The sequence below is a fragment of the Bos grunniens genome, chromosome 17, assembly GCF_055505025.1.
Source record: "Bos grunniens cultivar Pamir isolate PY7600 chromosome 17, Bosgru_T2T1.0, whole genome shotgun sequence".
Classification (NCBI taxonomy): domain Eukaryota; kingdom Metazoa; phylum Chordata; class Mammalia; order Artiodactyla; family Bovidae; genus Bos; species Bos grunniens.
This window is the reverse complement of record NC_141181.1, coordinates 54,369,634-54,392,535: the sequence shown is the minus strand read 5'-3', so window position 1 is coordinate 54,392,535 and position 22,902 is coordinate 54,369,634. Positions and strand designations below refer to the sequence as shown.

At 44.3% G+C, this 22,902-nt stretch overlaps 1 protein-coding gene across 3 annotated transcripts in view; it reads left to right on the top strand.

Annotated features, from left to right (window-relative positions):
• The first annotated feature begins 291 nt into the window (after nucleotides 1–291).
• P2RX7 (purinergic receptor P2X 7) overlaps nucleotides 292–22,902 on the top strand; it is a 60,648-nt gene continuing 38,037 nt past the window's right edge. The window contains exon 1 of one of the 3 annotated variants that reach the window (XM_086347678.1): nucleotides 292–549. In XM_086347678.1, coding sequence (XP_086203804.1) covers nucleotides 425–549 — 125 coding nt within the window. In that variant the 5' untranslated portion in view covers nucleotides 292–424. Of the gene's footprint in view, nucleotides 550–19,441; nucleotides 19,657–22,902 lie in introns of those variants that run through there. The other 2 variants (XM_086347680.1, XM_086347679.1) reach the window with 2 other exon arrangements.

The following is a 22,902-nucleotide window of genomic DNA, read 5'->3' as shown; positions in this document are numbered from 1 at the left end:
GGGCCTTGAGGCAATGGAAAGATCTGGGCTCTTTACTAAGGCACAGTGGAAGCACTGGGTCTCCTGACATTTAAAGGGCTGTCCCTTTAACCCAGCTGAAATGAGCCAAAAAATAGTGAAAGGAAAAAAGGGGATAAGGCAGAATTCTTAAAATGCCCTTCCTTTGAACACCATCTTTGTGTAGGCATCTGGGGGAGGCCAGATAGGGCATGGACATCCGTAGCACTTGGCTTCACTTGTTTATTCCCTGACACTTCTGGGGCCATTGCCAGGACCCGCCCCCTCTCTGCCGTCATTGGAGGAACTCAAAACCTTCTGCTAAGAATCCGGACATTTCACTCTCCTTGTCCTGGAGGGTCTGCTGTGGCCGGACTGGGAGGGTTGAGCTCTGGTCCAGCCCTAAGTGGAGAGCAAGCCTCTCACCATGACAGCCTGCTGCAGCTGGAATGATGTTTTCCAGTATGAGACAAACAAAATCATCTGGATCCAAAGCAAGACTTATGGCACCATTAAATGGTTCTTCCACGTGGTGCTCTTTTCTTACATTGGGTAAGTAGGGTGTGGGATGACCCTAAGTCTCTGCAGTGGCTGGCAGCACAGAAAACCTCAAGGTTCAGCTTCTGGGGCACATCCTGAATTCCTTGAGGTTTTAAAATCTGAGATGTGAGGCTGACAGCCAGCTGGGGAGGAGTGGGAGTTGAGGGAGGAAGCAGCAGGCAGGAGGAAGCAGTGCTAGTCAGCTGCAAGAAAAAGCCACGGGAAGGGAGGGTGACACTTTGGGTTCTAACCCAGGCCTGCTGGGGCAAGCTGGGCCAGGGCATGGCCGGGAAAGGTGGGAAAATGCAGGGCAACACCCTGGATTCCAGCAGAGGAATCAAGGATTCAGGGTGCGCCTGGTATAAGGCTGGCATCTATGTGAGTCATCACCACTCCAGGGAGGAATAGGATCAGACCTAAATTCACTTTAGGCCCTCCCAGGGGTCAAGAAGACCTTCTTTGATTTTTTTAAAAAAACATCTTATTGAGGTAGAATTCACATACCAAACAAGTCACTCATTTAAAGTGTATATATGATTCAGTAGTTCTTAGTATAGTCAGAGTTGTGCAACCATCACCATAATCAATTTCAGAATATTTTCATCACTTCAAAAAAACCACTCCCACATCCCTTAACCATCACTTTCATCCATCTATTTCCCTGCAGCTCTAAGCACCCACTATTGTATTTTCAGTCTCTATGGATCTATCTATTCTGGATATTTCATATAAATGGAATCATGCAATATATGGTCCTCTGTGTCTGGCTTCTTCTACTTAGCATCGTGTTTTCAAGGTTCATCCATGATGGAACATGTATCTTTACTGCATTCCCTTTTTTGGCTGAGTAATACTTCATTATATGGATATACCACTGTGGGGTGGAAATCTGGGTTGTTTCCAGTTTCAGGCTATGATGAATGATGCTGCTATGAATGTTTGTGTATGAACATGTCTTCAGTTTTCTTGGGTATGTACCTATGAATGGAATTGATGGATCCTTTACTTCCCTGGTGGCTCAGACGGTAAAGCATCTGTCTACAATGCGGGAGACCTAGGTTCAATCCCTGGAGAAGGAAATGGCAACCCACTCTAGTACTCTTGCCTAGAAAATCCCACGGACGGAGGAGCCTGGTGTCCATGAGGTCGCAAAGAGTCGGACACAACTGAGCAACTTCACTTGCACTTTCGGTAAACTCTATTTTTAACCTTTGGAGAAACTACCCAGTTGTGTTTCACAGCAGCTGCACCATTTCGTATTCCCACCAACAATGTATGTTCCATTTTCCCCACATCCTCATCATTACTTGATAGTGTCTGTCTTTTGGAGCATAGGCATCCTAGTGAGTTATTAACTCATTGTGATTTTTAAAAATAATTTATTTTATTGTTATTTTTGGTTGTGCTGGGTCTCCATGGCTGCGTGCAGGCTTTCTTACTGCACTGGCTTCTATTGTTGCAGAGCACAAGCTCATGGGCTTCAGCAATTGTGGCTCGTGGGCTCAGTAGTTGTGGCCCACTGGCTTAGTTGCTCCGCGGCATGTGGAATCTTCCCAGACTAGTGATTGAACCATGTCCCCGGCATTGGCAGGCAGATTCTTATCCACTGTGTCACCAGTGAAGTTTTCACTTTGATTTTTGACTCACAATTCCCTAATGGCTAAAGCCCCCTTGCTCTCTGTGATGATGGTGGTGATGATGATAACTTGAATCTATTAGGGAGACAATGCAGTTTACCAGTTAAAGGTTAAAGCAACTTACTTCATAAGCCTGGCTAAGTTTCCTTGACTAAGTCACTTAACCTCTCAGAGCCTCAGTTTCTGCATCTGTGCATAGCACTGTTGTGATAATCACACGAGAAAAGGCCTGACAAGCCCTTATCGATGCCTAGCACAGGGTAAGAGCTTCACAAATGATAGCTCTTTTTTAAAAATAATCTTTTTGAATATAATAGGTACTTTCACAAACGCTCTCTCCTTTGACTTTTAAAGTAACCATGCCCATGCTTGGATTTGAGATCTGGAAATGTGGATTCAAATATCCTTCACTTTTTTGAGTCTGATTCCTCATCTGTAAAATGGGGATAATGGTTGTGAGAATGAAAAGAATTAATAAAATGTAAAACGGCTGTGAAAAATACTCAACATATGGCCAGGCCAAAGTGTTAGTTCTTCTTCTTAATAATATTACCAGGATTATCATTATTTGAGTCATATGTTTACTATTCAATAAAGAATAAGCTGCTGCTGCTGCTGCTGCTGCTAAGTCGCTTCAGTCATGTCCGACTCTGTGCGACTCCATAGACGGCAGCCCACCAGGCTCCCCTGTCCCTGGGATTCTCCAGGCAAGAATATTGGAGTGGGTTGCCCTTTCCTTCTCCAATGCATGAAAGTGAAAAGTGAAAGTGAAGTCGCTCAGTGGTGTCCGACTCTTCGAGACCCCGTGGACTGCAGCCTACCAGGCTCCTCTGTCCATGGGACTTTCCAGGCAAATAATAAGCATGTATGTTAAAATTCTAAAATAAAACATATTACTTAGACCAGATATCACTGAACAGATAATAAAGAACATAGTTAGCAAATGCTCCCTTATGAGTCAATACATAGATCACGTATCACAGTTCCACACTGTGATGTGGTTTCCCATATTCTTGGGTCTAGCACACAACGTCTTAAAAGCAGATTATTGTATATATAAGAACAGATTATTATATGAACATCTTACAATGATAAATATTTTTCTTTCATATGGTGGAATTTTATCTTAAGAGCATTTAAGTCCCTCAAGTTCAGCTGTACATGATCCACAGGAGCATGGAGAGAGAGCATAATTTATTTATTTTTTAAATTTATTTATTTCAATTGGAGGCTAATTACTTTACAGTATTGTGGTGGTTTTTGCTATACATTGACATGAATCAGCCATGGGTGTACATGTGTTCCCCATCCTGACCCTCCCTCCCACCTCCTTCCCCATCCCATCCCTCTGGTTCATCCCAGTGCACCAGCCCTGAGCACCCTGTCTCATGCATCGAACCTGGACTGGTGATCTGTTTCACATATGATAATATAAATGTTTCAGTGCTATTCTCTCAGATCATCCCACCCTCACCTTCTCCCACAGAGTCCAAAAGACTGTTCTATACATCTGTGGAGACAGCACAATTTAAACAGTGCAATGATTCAACAATTGGGTGCCCAGGACTAACCTCGCGATGGGGTTCCCTCAGTCTCTGTTCCCACATACTTCTCATAAGTGAGCATCTTGCCACTCTACCTGTGAATGTTTTCCACCCAAAATATCCCCTAAAATAAGCCAACTCCTTCACCGAGAGCAAAACTGGAAAAACAGCAGCTTGTTCCAGAGCTGAAGGGAAAACTGGCTCTGATGAACTCGTGGGGAAGTGAAGATCTGTTTGCTATGCTTTGTGGACAATTTAGGGTCTTACCTGGTGGCTCAGTGGTAAAGAATCTGCCTGAAACGCAGGAGACCCAGGTTTGATCGCTGGGTTGGGAAGATCCCCTGCAGGAGGGCACAGCAACCCACTCCAATACCCTTGCCTAGAGAATCCCATGGACAGAGAAGCCTGGTGGGCTGCAGTTCATAGGGTCACACAGAGTTGGACACGACTGAAGTGACTCAGCAGCAGCAGCAATAGCAGTGAACAATTCAAGGATTTAAAACATAGGCAACTTTAACAAGACACAAGTTTTACCTTAAGTGATGACTTTACAAGATAACCCCCACACAAAATGCTTCTCCACTGTTTATATTTTAAAATATAAAACTGAAGAAAAAGTATTTCCAGCTTTGCTTTCTCCCCCGTCTATGTTAACCGTATAGTTATTTACATCCCACTGAATGAAGTCCCATAGAACACTGGTCTCCAACCTTTTTGGCACAGGGACTCGTTTTGTGAAAGACAGTTTTCCCATGGATGGGGGGTGGGTGTGCGGGGTGGGAGGCTGTGTTTCAGGTGGTAATGCAAGCTATGGAGAACAGCAGATGAAGCTTCCTTCAATGGCCCACAGCTCACCTCCTGCTGTGCGGCCTGCTTCCGAAGGCCGCGGCAAGTATGGGTCAGTGGCCCAGAGTTTGGGGACCCCTGCCATAGAACACAGCTTGGAAAATGCTGCCTTACAATGTACTGTGAGGCCTCAAGCTGATATAACTGCAGCTAGGCCATCTGTGAAATGGGTAGACCCACGATGCACAGGGATTGGGGGGAGGTAGTTGACATCAAATAGGACTGATGTGGACCAGAGGCGGAAATCCAGACAGCTTTAGGTAATACTCAGGATATATATAGCAACAGGGGGAGGATTCTGGTCATGGGGTCCTGGGTTCAGAGGCTGTCTACACACTGGCTGAAAAGGCAGGGTCAGGATAATGAAAGAAGACAGGGAGGTACAAGGCAGGCAATAGAGGAAATAAGACAAGAGGCTGATCAGCATCTCACAGTCCCTCGCAACTGGGTTCAGATTTAGAATCAAAGGCAAAGGCTGTAGCTACAGGCAAGATCATGTAGCTCCAGACTCCAGGGCTCCAGGAGTGCGTGAAGAGGATACTGAATAGGACTGTGTTAGGCGGAATTGTTCGGCTACTAAGTGACAGAAACCTAAGTCATGTTAGCCACCAAGGCACATAGGGGGATTTATTCTCACGTAACTGGGCAGTGGAAGAGACGGAGCTGTTCTCAGACATGGATGGTTATAAAAGTTCAAGCTTTGTGAAACTGTGGGGGCTGGGTCTCTCTCCACACACTTTTTTTCCCTCATTTATATTTCTCTCCCCACATCTTGGCTCTGTTTCTTGAATAGGCTCTCTATGTAGCTAGATGTCACATTCAAATCCCCACATCCTCCCCTTTTAGCAATCCCAGAGGAACAAACAAGTCTTTTCTGATAGCTCTGGCAAAAAATTCACTGAAAAGACTCTGATTGGTTGTGCTGTGCTATGCTCAATTGCTTCAGTCATGTCTGACTCTCTGCGACCTTATGAACTGTAGCCCGCCAGGCTTCTCTGTCCATGGAATTTTCCAAGCAAGAATACTGCAGTGGGTTACCATTTTCTACTCCAGGGGATCCCAAAGGAAGTAGGAAAAGTGGGTGGAAGGAAGAGACAGACAAAAACCAAAGAGCCACTACAAGTCTTTCCAAAAGCCAGGAATTCCAGGGACTTCTGAAGGCTACAGGTCTATCCCTGGCTTGTCTCAACCCAGCACCTGGCCTGTGGAGACTCTACCCCAAATTATTGTCAAGGCTGGGACATTGGTATTCTCAACAGAAAGTGCCTCTGAGAATCAGCTCCTGGTTTTCCAAGACATACTCTGTTTCATCTTCTGGCCTCAATGAGATGGGAAGAATGGGATAATGATGACTACACTCCAGGAAAACTGAGATTCAAACACCTGAATGACAATAAAGATAACTTCTTTCTACTGTTAGCTTTATTTATATCATCTCATTTGATGTGCTGGGACTTAAGTATTCTCTTCATTATTTCACAGATAAGGAAATGGAAGCTATGAAAGATAGAGTTACATTATTAAAAGTCATCCAGTTAGAAAGTGAGTGAGTGAAGTCACTTAGTCGTGTCCAACTCTTTGCGACCCCATGAACTCCAGGCTCCTCTGTCCATGGGATTTTCCAGGCAAGAATACTGGAGTGGGTTGCCATTTCCTTCTCCAGGAGATCTTCCTGACCCAGGGATTGAACCCAGGTCTCCCACATTGTAGGCGGACACTTTACCATCTAAGCCACATTTCAGTCCAAAACCAATGTCCTTAACCCACAAACCATACTGCTAAAGTACTTATCTGTCAGACTTTGAAAGCCCAGGCACTGGGTCTCCTCAATATTTAGCCAATCATTCTTCCTTTTCACCAGGCTCTTCTTTGTCTTTCTGAGTTGACCAGGGCAAGTGAAGGATGATGATGGAGGCTGGGATGAGCATCCCATCATTTTGTCTTTCTCCATTGTTTATTCATTCCCTCAATGTTATTATTTTATTTTGTATATTTGTTTATTTATTTATTTTGTATATTTATTTATGTGGCTGCATCAGGTCTTAGTTGTGGCATGCGGGATCTTTACTTGCAGCGTGCAAACTCTCAGTTGCGGCATGTGGGATCTAGTTCCCCAACCAGGGATTGAACCTGGGCCCCCTCCATTTGGAGCACAGAGTCCTAGCCACTGGCCCACCAGAAAAGTCCCCATTCCCCAAATTTTAGAGTATCTACTATGAGTCAGACTCTGTTAATATTAATATAATAGAGATTATATTAATAACAGTCAGTGAAACAAAGTTCTGGCAACTCATTGCATTATATTCTAATGGAGGAAAGAGACATGATATGAAAATGCAGAAACATAATAAAATGTCTGATGGTGTTAAGTGCTATGAAGAATAATAAATTAGGGAAGAGGACAGAGAATGAGCATATGTCTGATAGAGGCATATGGGCTGAGATCTGCCCAAAGAAAGGGAACAAGTCACGAAATATCTGGAAGAAGAGTGTTTCTGATCGAGGGAATAGGAAGTGCAAAGGCCCTGAGGTGAGGACTTGATAGGGTATTCAAAGAAAAGCAAGGAGGTCAGAGTGGTAGAAGCAGAGTGAACAACACATTGAAGGAGAGGTAACCTGGGTGGAAATGGGAGGACAGATCATTCAAGTCCTTGAAGGCCCACTCTGAGTTATTTGGATTTTATTCTGAATGAGTTGCGAAGTCATAGGAAGATTTAAAGCTGAGAAGTAAAAGATATTGGTGTTTTCTTGGGAAGATATCCCTCTTCACTAGAGACTAGTCCTCTCAGAAGCTTTTCCAATAAATACAGAAGAGCAGGGAAGGTTGAGAGAGAAACAGGAGAACAAACTCTACTCACCACTGCTTCTTCTCCCTCAAGTTAGCCTCTGCCCAGGCCAGTAGCAAAAGCAACATTGTCCTGCACAGCCTTAGGCTGTCTGTCACCATGGAGATGGTGCTGTTGTGCTAATTTGCAATCATTAAATGTAGCTCTTGGCTGGCTGCCCATAACTGGAGGGTGACCACACACTTGTGTGGCTGGATTTCCTCTTGTTAAATGGAAAGAGTCACCAGAGGCCAGAGAGCGGCAAATCCAACTCAGGCATGGCCCCTGCCACTTGAGGGCGACAGAAACATAAGATATCTGCCATGTTCTCAACCCACCCTGGGCTCCTGGGTGATGAGACAGAGATGGGAAGGCCCAGAGAAGACCCACTTCAGGAGGAGACCCCCTCCAGGAGAAGAATTGAGCCACCTTATATATGAGGCCAAGAGACCAGCAAACACAAATGAATGGAAGCAAAAAAGAGGAACAGTCAGAGGGTCAGCGTGTTCCAGAACCTGGTGAGTGAGAAGGAAGGAGCAGGAGCTGAGGACAGAGGTAGGCAGGGGCCAGGGTTGGGATTTGTTTCTCAATGCCATGGGAAGCCACTAGAAAGTTTTATACAAGGGAGTGAAACCATTTGATTCACGCTTTTAAAAGCACTGTCAGGCCACTGTGCAGACTGTAGATTGTTGGGGGGCAAAAGGGGCAGTGATGGGACCAGTAAGAAGGCTGTTGGAGCCACCCAGAGGAGAGAAGGTGGTGACTTGGACTAGAATGGGGCAGTGCAGCTGGAGAGAAGTGAGCAAACAGGCTATGTTTTAGAGGTGGAACTGACAGATTTTCTAGAAGGCAAAGATGAATCTAGGTTCATTGGTGGATGATGATGCCTTTTATCAACATAAAAGACCAAGAAGAGGCTAGATTGCCAACTAACGCAACATTGTTAACTATGTCAAACTATTAAAACACCTCGACTACTACCATATTTCAGCTTCCCTTCACTAATGTCTAAACCAAAACATTGAAAAAGCTAGAAGCACAGAGTCTTTAAAAAAAAAAAAAAGATGGTCTTTTTAAGTGAATGATTTTCACTTTATGAAGAGCTTGTCCTGTTGTCCTGGTTTTCTTATTTCAGTGCAGAATGGCAGAGGCCTCTCTGTGGACCGGCTGTCATGTACCGACAGGCTTCTGGGCACCACACTCGAGCCCTGCTTCCCACCAGGGTAGAGCTCTCCCAGCCCCCCTGGGTTTTGAGCACCATGCTGGGAAGAGCAAGGACCAGATTACATAGATTATTCACACTACTACACATGTCAACTGACTGGTGTGCAAAATGCCAGAGAAGTGGAACTAGAGAAGCCAGCAGGAATCCAACTGGGAACAGGCTTGAACTTCATCCTGAGGACACTGAGAAAGGAAGAAGAGTCTTTCCTACCCCACTGTCAACATTTTATTATGACAAATTCCAACCATAAAGGAAACATTAAGGGTTTTATAGATTCAGAGTTCATACTGAGGGTTCATAATTTCATTTTAAAGGAAGCGTTCTACTTTCAATATGGCAACATCTATTGAGTACTACTGAGTGCTTAGCATGGGCCAGATTCTGTTCTTAGCTTATGACATGTATTAGCCTGTTTGATCCTTGTAAATAACCCTACAGAATTGGTCCTCATAATGTGTAACCATGATTTGAACAGCGTAACTACTGGGAAATTCCCAGGTAATGGATTCCACCTCTTGACTGTATGTCACAACTTAATTTCCCAGCTTCCCTTGCAGCTAGGACACAGGCATGAGACCCAAGCTTTTCAAACATATGCACCATGCAACAGTGGTTCGGTACACAGGAAATAACATGGGGTGGTGAGCATGAGCAGACTTCATCTGAAAGAATGTATGGGGCTGATACCAGCCTTGACCGACACCATAGGGGCCACTTCCTGGACCCCATGTTTAGAGATCCCACCCTGGCCCTCTGCTAGCTGTGAGCTTCCCTATGGAGTAAGGAGCCTGTGGGACTGTATTAGTTTTCTATTGCTGCATAACAAATTACTACAAACTCACCTAAAATACTGCCACTTATTAGCTCACAGTTCTGTAGGTCAGTAGTTTGGGCCTGGCGTGGCTGGGTTCTCTGCTCAGGGTCTCACAAGGTTGAAATCAGAGTGTTATGCTGTGCTGAGTTCTCACTTTGGGACTCGGGGGAAAATTCACTTCCAAGCTCATTCTCCCTGTTGGTAGAGTTCAATTCTGTGCCATCATGGGACTCAGAGCTCTGCTAGCCAGGGGCCACTCTCAGATCCTAGAGACCACTTGCATTTTTTATCGTGTGGCTCCCCTCTATCTTCAAGCCAGTGATGGCACAATGTTTTCATGCCTCAAATCTCTGACCTCTCTTCTGGGACCAGCCAAAGGAAATTCCCTACTTTTAAAGGCTCAGGGACTTCCCTCGTGGTCCAGTGGTTAAGAATCTGCTTGCCAATGAAGGAGACATGGGTTCAATCCCTGGTCCAGGAAGATCTCACATGCCACAGGGTATCTAAACCTGTGGGCCACAAGTACTGATTCCAGCACTCTAGAGCCTGGGTGCCACAACTACTGAGCCCACGCACCACAACTACAGAAGCCAGTGCACCCTAGAGCCAGTGCAACAAGAGGAGCCACTGCAATGAGAAGCCTGCACATGGCAACTACAGAGTATAACTAGCAACTAGCTTACCACAACTAGAGAAAGCCCCGGAGCAGCAATAAGACCCAGTGCAGTCAAAAGTAAATAAATATCTTTAAAAATACACTAGAAGGAATCAATTGCAAAATAAAGGAGACAGAGGAATAGATAAGTGAGCTGGAAGATAGAATGACGGAAGGAACTGCCATGAAACAGAAAAAAGAAAAAAGAACTGACGGTAGTCTCAGAGACCTCTGGGACAACATTCAATGCACTGCATTCAAATTATAGGGGTCCCAGAAGAAGAAGAGAAAGAGAAAGAACTTGAGAAAATATTTGAAGAGTATATAGTCAAAAACTTACCTAACATGGGAGAGGAAATAGTCAATCAAGTCCAGGAAGCACAGAGTCCCATATGGGATAAACCCAAGAAGAAATATGCCAAGACACATATCAGTCAAACTATCAAAAATTAAATACAAAGAAAAAATATTAAAAGCAGAGAGGAAAAAGCAAAAATAAAAAGCACATAAGGGAATCCCCAGAAAGTCTGTTATGACTTTCAAATGTTTAAATAAGCAGTATGTGGGCCTCCACTTGTTCCCCTGCCTCCACTTGTTCTCAGTTGTTAATTTCCCGTCACTGCTGGAACAATCCAACCACAAACCTGGTAACATAAAACAACAATTTATTCTCTCCAAGTTCTGGAGATACCTAAAATCAGTATCACTAGGTCAAAACTGAGAGGTCAGCAGGGCCATGCTCCCTCCAGAGGCTCTAGAGAAGACTTTTTTGCTTCTTCCAGTTTCTAGGGGTGGCCTGTATTCCTTGGCTTGTAGTCACATCACACCAGTCTTCAAGGCCTGCATCTCTGACTCTCTGCTTCACCTTCATGAACCTTTCTCCTGTATGTGTGTATGTATGTGTGCATGAAATCTTCTTTTTTTTTTTAATTTTTTAATTAAAATTTTTTGGATTTTTGGCTGTGCTGGGTCTTCTTTGCTGCACACGGGCTTTCTCTAGTTGCAAAGAGTGGGGTCTACTCTCTAGTTGCGGTCCATGGGTTTCTCAAGGCAATGGCTTCTCTTGTTGCAGAACACAGGCTCTAGGACATGAGGGGCTCACAGTAGCTGTGGCTAAAGGGCTCTAGAGCACAGTCTCAGTAGTAGCGGCTCACAGGCTTAGTTGCCCTGCAGCATGTGGAATCTTCCTGAATCAGGGATCAAACCTGTGTCCCCTGCATTTGCAGGTGGACTCTCAACCACTGGACCACCAGGGAAGTCCCTCTGTCTCTCTGTTATAAGAACACATATGATGGCATGTAGGGCCTACCTAATTCAGGATAATCTCACCATCTCAAAATCCTTAATCACATCTGTAAAGACCTTTTCCCCAAACAGGGTAACAGTTATAAATTCTGGGGATTAGGACATGATAGCTTTGGGGTCATTATTCAGCCTCCTATAGCAGATGTGGCCCCAGGCATTGAGCTCACTGGGGCATGGCAGTGACTAAGATTCTGGCACTCAAACACTATTGGCATGAATTTCTACCTATGGCTCGGCAGTGGCTGGCAGAGTCTTTTCTCTGGAACAGTACCTGTTCTCTGGGTGTTGTTCCTAGCTGTGCATTGTTTCAGCAAGCTGGGTTTTTGGTCTACCAAGAGACTGTATGAATTACCTAATGTCATTTTAAAATCTCCTTCTTCCTTTATTTTTTAAAACAACTTTCAGTTCAGTTTAAGTTCAGTCACTCAGTCATGTCCAACTCTGCGACCCCATGAACTGCAGCACGCCAGGCCTCCCTGTCCATCACCAACTCCTGGAGTTCACCCAAACTCATGTCCATTGAGTCAGTGATGCCATCCAACCATCTCATCTTCTGTCGTCCCCTTCTCCTCCTCCCCTCGATCTTTCCCAGCATCAGGGTCTTTTCCAATGAGTCAGCTCTTCACATGAGGTGGCCAAAGTATTGGAGTTTCAGCTTCAACATCAGTCCTTCCAATGAACACCCAGGACTGATCTCCTTTAGGATGGACTGGTTAGATCTTCTTGCAGTCCAAGGGACTCTCAAGAGTCTTCTCCAACACCACATTCAAAAGCACAATTCTTTTGCACTCAGCTTTCTTTATAGTCCAACTCTTACATCCATACATGACTACTGGAAAAACCATAGCCTTGACTAGACGGACCTTTGTTGGCAAAGTAATGCCTCTGCTTTTTAATATGCTATCTAGGTTGGTCATAACTTTTCTTCCAAGGAGTAAGCATCTTTTAATTTCATGGCTGCAATCACCATCTGCAGTGATTTTGGAGCCCCAAAAAATAAAGTTTGACACTGTTTCCACTGTTTCCCCATCTATTTGCCATGAAGTGATGGGACTGGATGCCATGATCTTAGTTTTCTGAATGTTGAGCTTTAAGCCAACTTTTTCACTCTCCTCTTTCACTTTCATCAAGAGGTTCTTTAGTTCTTCTTCACTTTCTGCCATAAGGGTGGTGTCATCTGCATATCTGAGGTGATTGAAATTTTTCCCGGCAATCTTGATTCCAGCTTGTGCTTCTTCCAGCCCAGCATTTCTCATGATGTACTCTGCATATAAGTTAAATAAGCAGGATGACAATATACAGCCTTGATGTACTCCTTTTCCTATTTGGAACCAGTCTGTTGTTCCATGTCCAGTTCTAACTGTTGCTTCCTGACCTGCATGTAGGTTTCTCAAGAGGCAGGTCAGGTGGTCTGGTATTCCCATCTCTTTCAGGATTTTCCACAGTTTATTGTGATCCAACAGAGGTATAATTTATTATATCATAAAAGTCACCCATTTAAAGCATATACTTCAATGATTTTTTAATAAATTTGCAAGATGGATAACCATCATCACAATTCAGTTTTGGAATATTTCATTACTCCAATAAGATCCCTCATTCCCATTTGCAGTCACTCCCCAGTCCTACCCACTGGATCCAGGCAAACACTAACTTATACCCTACCTGTATAGATTTGCGTTTTCTAGACAATCTTCTTAAACTTGGCAGAGTGGACTCTGTTGTTTAGAACTACAAACCCTGGCCAATATAATTCTGTCATGTCTGACTTTTTGCAACTTTGTGGACTGTAGCCCACCAGGCTCCTCTGTCCATGGAATTTTCCAGGCAAGAATACTGGAGTGCTTCTTTGGTCATCTAATCTTCCAACAGATCTATGAGATAAACTTTAATATCCCCTTTTCACAAGCAAGGAATCTGAGGTTCAAAGCAGTTAAGAAGCTTCCCCATGTATGTGAGTGCAAGTGCACTCACAGACACACACACACGGACATACACCTATACACAAAGCTGAGGAGTCATAAGGCCAATGTAGAAGCCCATAGTTTTTCCATCAAAAAAAAAAAAAAAGAATACTGGAGTGGGTTGTCATTTCCTTCTCCAGGGGATCTTCCTGACCCAGGTATTGAACCCACGTCTCTTGCATCTCCTGCATTGGCAGGCAGGTTCTTTACCAGTTGAGCCAACAGGGAAGCCCAATATAAATCTAATATCCCCTAATTATAGAAGAAGAACCGATGACTCAGAAAGGCTAAGTAGGACTTCCCTGGTGGTACAGTAGATAAGAATCCACCTGCCAAGGCAGGTGACATAGGTTCGATTCCTGGGCCAGGAGTAACTAAACCCGTGTGCCACAACTACTGAGCTTCCATGCTGCAACAACTGAAGCTCGTGCACCTAGAGCCTGTGCTCTGCTACCAGAGAAGCCACCTAATGATAAGCCCATGAACTGAAACTAGAGAAAGCCATGGAGCAGCAATGAAGATCCACTGCAACTAAAAATTAAAGAAAAAATAAAGAAAGGCTAAGTAACTTACACAAGGTCATGTAAGTAGTAAGTGATAGAGCCGATGTTGAACCCAGAGCCCAAGCTCCCCATGAAGTACCGTAGAAAACGGAGGAGGTAAGAGTACAAACAGAGGGAGGGAGACCATTTAGGAGAATATCGGGCCATCCAGGTGAGAGTTCACAGTGATTTGGAATGAGGAGTTAGACGAGAAAAGTAGATGGTTTTGAATAATGCTAGGAAGACATAACAATAAGATTTGACAATGGAATGGATGGGGGGGATGAGGGAAAGGATAAATTAGGCGGTTCGCCATGTTCTGGCTTGGGCCACTGATGGGTGGTAGAAGAACTTATGGGGGATAGGAAATGTGAAGCGGGGAAAATGCCCATCTAGGGTGGAAGATGAATTCAGAACTGAAGGCACTACAGGCACAAGTCTATGCGACAAACAAATGTAGATACTTATTTGATAGATGGATATGTGAATATGGAGCTAGAGATGTAGATTTCTATATCACCAGCATAAAAATGGTTAACTAGAACCATGGCAGTAGCTGCAACTGACCAGCAAGAGAGGATGTAGATGAGAAGACAAGAGGGCTTAGAACAGACCCCTGAGGAATTCTAACCTTTAAGTGATGAAAAGCACAGAGGTCACCAAAGGATTCTCAGAAAGGGCAAACATGGAGATCCAAAGAAGGTCAGGAGAATGTGGATTTGGGAAGGCGAGGGGAAAAGTGGAGGCATGGTCACTGGTATCAAATGCTGCTGAGAATTCCAGGAAGATCAGGTCCATGGCATGTCTACTGGATTCAGTGATGGTGTTGTTGTTTACTTGACAAGAGAGGATTTATAGAAGTTCCAGGGGTGGGAGCCAGTTTGGAGTGAGCAGAGGAGTGAATGGAGACTCGGAAATGGATGTGGTGACTCACTTTTTCAAGGGACTTGGATACAAAGGAGGAGAGAGGCAGCAAGTAGTGGGAGAAGAATGTGGGGTCAAGGGAAGCTTTATTTTTAAGATGGGAAATTGATGCTGAAATGTAGATGGCGAGGAGACTCAAGAGAAAGGGAGATCATGGGATAAATGAAAATTATCATCATTGTTGTCATTATCATCAGTGTCACCAGCTAGCAGCTACAGGGAAAGCTTGTTCTGTTCTAGGGCTGTTCTAATTATTAGACATTTCTTCCTTACACTGAACCAAAATTCATCTCCCTGTAATTTTTCCCTTTTGGTTAGAGTTCTGCCCTGTGGTCCATTTTCTACTTGACACTTTCCAAATGGCTTCAGCCTGCTATTACATTTCTCCACTTCTCCAAAATAATCGGAGAAGGCAATGGCACCCCACTCCAGTACTCTTGTCTGGAAAATCCCACGGACAGAGGAGCCTGGAAGGCTGCAGTCCATGGGGTCACTAAGAGTCGGACACAACTGAGCAACTTCACTTTCACTTTTCACTTTCATGCATTGGAGAAGGAAATGGCAACCCACTCCAGTGTTCTTGCCTGGAGAATCCCCAGGGACGGGGAAGCCTTGTGGGCTGCCGTCTATGGGGTCGCACAGAGTCGGACACGACTGAAGCGACTTAGTAGCAGCAGCCAAAATAATAGCCGAAGTCCCTCTGGCTCTGTACTCCTAAGACAGTGTCCAGACTCTTTAGTACCCCAGCCAAGCCCACACAACCACACACCGGTTTGTCAAGGCTCTTTTAAAAGGTGATGCCTGCACTCTTGCATTGTTGGTGGAAACATGAAGTGGTTCAAGCTTTTGTGGTCTGGTAAAGTGAACTGACATAAAATAAATGTGCATGACCTTTGACTCAGAGACTTATCTTAAGGTGTAAAATTTACCTGAGGTGTGATAAGATTCTTGTGTAAACATGTGCCTGGCAACATGAAAGGGGAGAGTAGAGAATTAATGAAGTATAGTGTTGAAGAGAACAGACTGAGCCTCAAAAGACTGAGGGTTTCCCCCACCCACAAAGATCAGGAGCAAGACAAAGATGAGGGTTTTTACCACTGAAATGCCTGTTATTCAAAATTATATTCGACATTCTAGCCAGTGCAATTAAGCAACAAAAAGAAATAAAAGGCATCCAAGTTGGAAAGGAAGACGTAAACTATACTTTGATGATAAGATCATATATATAGGGGACTTCCCTGGAGGGTCCAGTAGATAAGACTGTGGGCTTCCAACGCAGGGGCCCCCGGTTCAATCCCTGGTCAGGGAACTATATCCCCCACGCATGCCACAATTAAGAAGTCTGCATGCTGAAACTAAAGATCCCGTGAGCTGGAATGAAGACCTGGTATAGCCAAAAAAAAAAAAATACTATATATGGAGAATCACAAAGAATTCACAAAAAACTCATTAAAGTTAATAAACCAATCAGTAAAGTCTCACGCCACAAGATCAACACACAAAAATCAGTCATGTTTCCACATACCAATAATGAGCAACCCAAAAAAGAAATGAAGAAAGCACTTCCATTTACAATAGCACACAGAGCATGAGCTAGGAGTTAATGCTGCTACTTACCACATGTCTTAGTTCACTGTAACAAATACCAAAGACCGAGTGGCTTGTAAACAACAGAAATTTATTTCTCATGGTTCGAGAAGCCGGAAATTCTAAGGTCAGTGCAACATCAGATATGTTTTCTGGTAAAAACCCACTTCCTGGTTCACAGATGGCCACCTTTCTGCTGTATTCTCACACAGCAGAAGAGGTAAGCTGTTTCAGGGGCCTCTTATAAGGGCACTACTCTCATTCATAAGTGCTCCATCTTTGTGACCTACTCACTTCCCAAAGGCCCCACCTTCTCATAGCATTGCATCGGGGTTAGGTTTCAACTTATGAATTTCGGTGGGGGGTCACAAACATTGAGTCTACAGCACTATGTGAACTTGGGCTCACTTTATTGGTGTCACAGTTTGCTCAGCTATAAGGTGAGGGTACGGAGAAGGCAATGGCAACCCACTCCAGTACTCTTGCCTGGAAAATCCCATGGATGGAGGAGCCTGGTAGGCTGCAGTCCATGGGGTCGCTAAGAGTCAGACACGACTGAGCGACTTCACTTTCACTTTTCACTTTCATGCATTGGAGAAGGAAATGGTAACCCACTCCAGTGTTCTTGCCTGGAGAATCCCAGGGATGGGGGAGCCTGGTGGGCTGCCGTCTATGGGGTCACACAGAGTTGGACACAACTGAAGCGACTTAGCAGCAGCAGCAGCAGCAAGGTGATGGTAAGACTGTTCCTTCTTTACAGGGTTACTTTTGGGCAGGTGAGGGTGGAAAGAGTTAGTATTTGTTCTTAATATATGCTTAGAAGAGTGCTTGACACATAGTAAAAGCTATATCAAGACTACCGAAAATGTTTACAAAACTGAACAAAAGTTCTAGTTCAATATCCATCAGTAAGAGAACAGCTGGCAAAATTTCACAATTCACTTCTTAGGCTGAACCGTATAGAATTGCCAATATTCTATTGTTTTGTCTGCAAAATGGGCAATTTCATATGTTCCAACCTAAACACTAGAATACCCTGTAACCATTCAAAGTGGGTACATATCATAGATCCATCTTTATCATCCATTTTGCACTACTATTGTGAAGAGTTAATAACATATTATTGAGCAAAACCAGCGTTATTTAATAGCATGTAGAGTGTAGCCATGTTTGTGTGTCTAGGTGGGGGCATAAAGAGGCTTCAGGAACATGTGAACAAATTTTCAATAGTGATAACCTCTGAGAGGGAGAACGTTAGAACATTTTCATGTTCTTTGTGCTTTTCTGTGAAGTTTACACTTTTACAAACACCAAAAGGATTCTCTTTAAATGTGTGCCTCATAAGACCTGAACACAAGGCTCCTTCTGCTTCTTGCCTAATTAGGGCATAGGTCATTAGCTTATCACCACCCTCAAGGAGAATATTTTACTTCTCTCACCAAAGCTTAAGACGACACTAGTTTTTTGGGTTTTGTTTACTAGAGGATATAACACAATTTTGGCTAATTTGGGTTTGGACTTATTTAAAACGTTGGGCCTCTAAGATAAACCTCTGCCAATTTGGGTGGTCCATGGCCTGTATCTCTATAACTGAGTTTTTGAGCTCAATGCCTTTACACCTATCCATTATATTGGGTTGGTCAAAAAGTTCGTTTGGATTTCCCCATACTGTGTTCTGGAAAAACCCAAATGAAAATTTTGGCCAGTCCAATATTTCCTCTAATTGGTAAACATTAACTAATAGATTAGGACTCACTCTCTTCTCTCCATATAGTAGGATGTGTAGAAAGTATTGTGTTCTGGAGTAGGAGCTTTTGGAATGAGAGAGAGATAGTTTAAGAAGTATGAAAAGGAAGGTTTTTCCAAATGAACTAGATAGTGGATAAGAAGTGCAATAGTCAAAGAGAATTGGAAGAACAGATGATGTCTTAGCCAAGCTGTGAGTAACAAGAAACTGAACCCCCTTCATTAGCTAGCTCAAGGAATGGTGTGGCAGAGTAGAACGGGCTTGGTATATTGTTGTTGTTTAGTAGCTAAGTCGTGTCCCACTCCTTAGCGACTTCATGGATGATAGCCCACCAGTCTCCTCTCCCCATTGGATTTTCCCAGGCAAGAATACTGAAGTGGGTCACCATTTCCTTCTCCAGGGGATCCTCCTGACCCAGGAATCAAACCCACGTCTCCTGCATCAGCAGGTGGATTCTTTACTGCTGAACCACCAGGAAAGCCCTGACTATATTGTAGGAGGCTGGATAATGCTCCCCACCCCGTGCCAAATCTCCATGTCCTGAACTCTGGAACTTGTAAACATGGTAATTTATGTGGCGAAAGGAACTCTGCAGATGTGATTAAGTTCAAGGTCTTGAGACAAACAGCTTATTCTTGATTATCTGAATGGCCCCGGCATGATCACAAGAGTCCTTATAAGGGGGGAGGGGCAAGAGAGTTGAAGTGGAAAAAAGAAAATGTGCCAAGAAGAGTTGAGGGTAGAGAGTTGTGGTTGGGAACCCAGGGATGGTCTAGAAGCTGGGAGAGGTGAGAACAGACTGTCTAGTGGAGACTCCAGAAGGGAGCAGGCCTGCTGTCCCCTTGATCTGAATCCTCTAAGAATGATTTTAAGCATCTGACTCCCCAGAACTAAGAGAAAAAATGTTTGTGTTATTTTAAGTCTCTAAGTTCTTGGTGGCTTATTACAGCAGCCACAGGAAGCCAGCATTTAACTTGCCTTTCAGGGTGCAGGCTCTCCTCCACTTTCTTCGCAGGACATCTCTGACTGCCCCTGGCCCCTTTCTGACCACCCCTGCACACACACACACACACACACACAGCTGAGTGGACCAGGGTTGGACACAATCAGATTCTTCTCTTGAGATTTTAACTGTAAGATACAGAGGCTGCAGGCTCGACTACTCCATGAGGCACAGAGGGCCCAGGACCCACAGTTCTCTTAGGGTTCTGTGGGCCCTGGGGTAGGCCTCAGTTAACCGGATGGGAGGACAGTTCACTTTCAGGTCACGCCCTTTCACTCTAGCTTTACCTTTGTTCCGTGAGCTCAGGCACCATGCCAGTGAAGTCTGGCTTTGCTGAGAGGCACTTCCTTCCCGTGGCACGTTGAGGACTCTCACCATGGGTGCATGCAGCCAACCCCCCCTGAGATGCCAGTTCATGTCTGTGAAAGTCCTTCTCATTGAGAATTCGTGGATTGGGTTTCTGAAAAACCTCCTTATGGTGGGCATCGTGGTCTACAACTGGTGAGTCAGGTGCAGTGTGCCAGTCTGGGGACTCCCCCAGCGGACCTTTCCCTCCATCCTTCTGTCCTCCTGCTGCCCCTCCACAGCCCTCCTCTTCAGCTAGACTGGTCTGTGAGGACCCAGGCTTCTCTCACTTTTATTCTCTTCCATCTTCCCAGACTCTTCAGCTTTCTTCTCCCCCATCTCCACCTATCCATCCTTCAAGGCCCAGCTGAATCCCCCAGCTCCTTCATGCCCCTGTTCACTCCAGGGACCAGTGGTTTTGCCCTCTTCTGAATGCAGAGAATTGTAGCTTCTTAGAGCTGAACAGTCATAGGGATTAGAGAGCCAGGGAGTTATCCCCCTGTTGTTGTTGCTGTTCAGTCGCTAAGTCGTGTCTGACATTTTGCCACCCCATGGACTGTAGCATGCCAGGCTTCCCTGTCCATCACTATCTCTGGGAGTTTGCTCAAATTCACTTCCATTGAGTCGGTGATACTATCTAACCATCTCATCCTCTGCTGACCCCTGCTCCTTTTGCGTTCAATCTTTTCAGCATCAAGGTCTTTTCCAATGAGTCGGCTCTTTGCATCAAATGGCCAAAGTACTGGAGCTTCAGCTTCAGCATCAGTCCTTCCAATGAATATTCAGGGTTGATTTCCACTAGGATTATTTGGTTTGATCTCTTTGCTGTCCAAGTTATCTCCCCATTCAGGGACTAAATCCATTTCCCAGAGAGGTGGCATGGCTTGTCTGATTCACCAAGGAGATCGGGAGACAGCTGCTGGGGCAACCGTTAGAATGTTCTTTCCATATGCAGACTCTTTCATTTCCTCTTTATTTTCTTGATGCATCTCTGGAGCATTTTGATTCTCCTTGAAGAACATTTATTTCTTTATTTGGCTACATCAGTTCTTAGTTGCGGCACATAGGATCTTCAGTTTTTGTTGCATTAGGACCTTTCAGTCATGTTAAGATCTTTAGACCTTTTAGCTGTGGCATGTGGGATCTAGTTTCCTGACCAGGGACCAAACCTAGGCCCTTGCATTGGGAGTGTGGAGTCTTAAGACACTGAACCATGAATATATAAAGACAAGTTTTCTGATTTCTGAGAGGGTTGGATTCCATTAAGGCTGATCTACACCACATCATACATTTGGGGATGAATATGAGAGACTAAGGGCTTCCCAGGTGTCTCAGTGGTAAAGAACCTGCCTGCCAATGCAGGAGACTCAGGTTCGATCCCTGGGTCTGGAAGATCCCCTAGAGAAGGAAATGGCAACCCACTCCAGTATTCTTGCCTGGGAATCCCATGGACAGAGGAGCTTGGTGGGCTACAGCCCATATGATCACAGAAGAGTTGGATGTGACAGAGTGACTAACTAACAAGAGACTGAGCTTCCAAAATGGAGGGTCAAATGGACACGGTTATTCTGGGAGACTGTTGCAATACCCAACACGGAAGAACATTGCACTTTGTGATGATAGGCTGAAATACACTGTTGAATAAGCATCATCATATTTGTCTATGGAATTACACTGGCTAGCTCTGTCTCATATATGCTCATTGGATCTCAAATTGGGCTCTCTGCAAACCTCATTATGTGGATTTCCCTGGGGGGGTCCAATGGTTAAGAATCCGCCTGCCAATGCAGGGGACATGGGTTCAGTCCTTGGTCTGGGAAGATTCCACACGCTGTGGGGCAACTAAACCCACGCACCACAACAAGAGAAGCCACCGTGATGAGAAGCCAGCACACCACAACCAGAGAGGAGCCCCCTATTCTGCCCGCCACAACTAGACGAAACCCTCCCACAACAGTGGAGACCCAGCAGAGCCAAAAATAAATTTAAAACCCAATGACAACCTCATTATGCACTTACTTCCCATGTACCCCTTCCGCCAGCCCCAGGGAGCCATCAGTCTACTGTCTCGGTGGATTTGCCTATTCTGGATGTTTCATATAAGTGGGGTCATACACTACATGGTCTTTTGTGTCTGTCTTTTTTCACTTAGCACAAAGTTTTTTGAGGTTCTTCCACAGTACAGCATGTGTCTCATTTCATTCCTTTTCATGGGTAGATGATTGTCCATCATCTTTTAATGAATGTGTGGGTTGTTTCCACCTTTTGACTATTGTGAATAGTGCTGCCATGAATATGTGTGAACAGGTATTTGTTTAAGCATATAATGTCATTTTTAATTTCTTTAACCTGTATCTTGTTCTGTGGCATGCTTTCCTTACTCAATGTTATGTTATTTCCACATTGATGCAAGCAGTTCTCCATTCACTTTCACTCTTACAGAACATTCCAGCAAATAAATCCAACAATTTATTCACCCATTCAGTGTTCGAGGATATTTCCATGATTTCCAGTTTTCCCTATTATAAATAGTGCAGCTTTACAATTTCCTGTACATAACTTGTTGGGCACCATCTTTGAGGGGTTCCTCTGGGGCATACACCTAAGAGTGAAATCGCTGGGGCGTGGGGAATGCACCTCAAATGTGCAGTACTTCATATTGCCAAATGTGAGCTGTTTTTCCATGAGTCTCTTAGGGGTTTTCAACCCTGACTGTGTATTAGAATCAATTTTAGAAAAATATATAGGCACCTGGATAACTCCCCAGACCTATTGAATCAGAGTTTCCAGGGATGAGACCAGGGAGCTGCAATTTTGAAAGCTCCCTAAGTAATTACACTGTACAGCCAAGGTTGAGAACAGCTGGGACCAAGCCTTGGCCCACAGTATCTTGATTTCCCAAGGTCAGCTCATAGAGGACAGCTACTGACTGCCTAAAAACATTCAGATATTAGAGGCTGAGCAGAGGGAAGAGACCAAATAGATACATGCCCAATGAATAAACAAAGCATTTAAAACAAACTCTTAAGGGATTTCCTTGGTGGTCCAGTGGTTAAGACTCCACACTTCTACTGCAGGGGAGGTATGTGTTTGATCCCTGGTCTGAGAACTAGGATCCCATATGATGCACGGGACAGCAAAAAATAAATAAATAAAATAAATTCAATTCAATTATTCAGGGCAATGGGAAACAGGAAATGGATAAATGGAGATGGAATCTACCATTTTTAGTTATCAATTCTACTTTTTCCCTCTCTTCCCCTCACCATAATCACTTAGAGTCATATTCTAAAGAAGGCCTTAATAGCTTATGAATAGATCAGAAGGCAGGAAACCAGAGGCAAAGCCACATCATGTACGAACAAATATAGCACATGATTAAGAGATCTTGCTCTGGGCTCT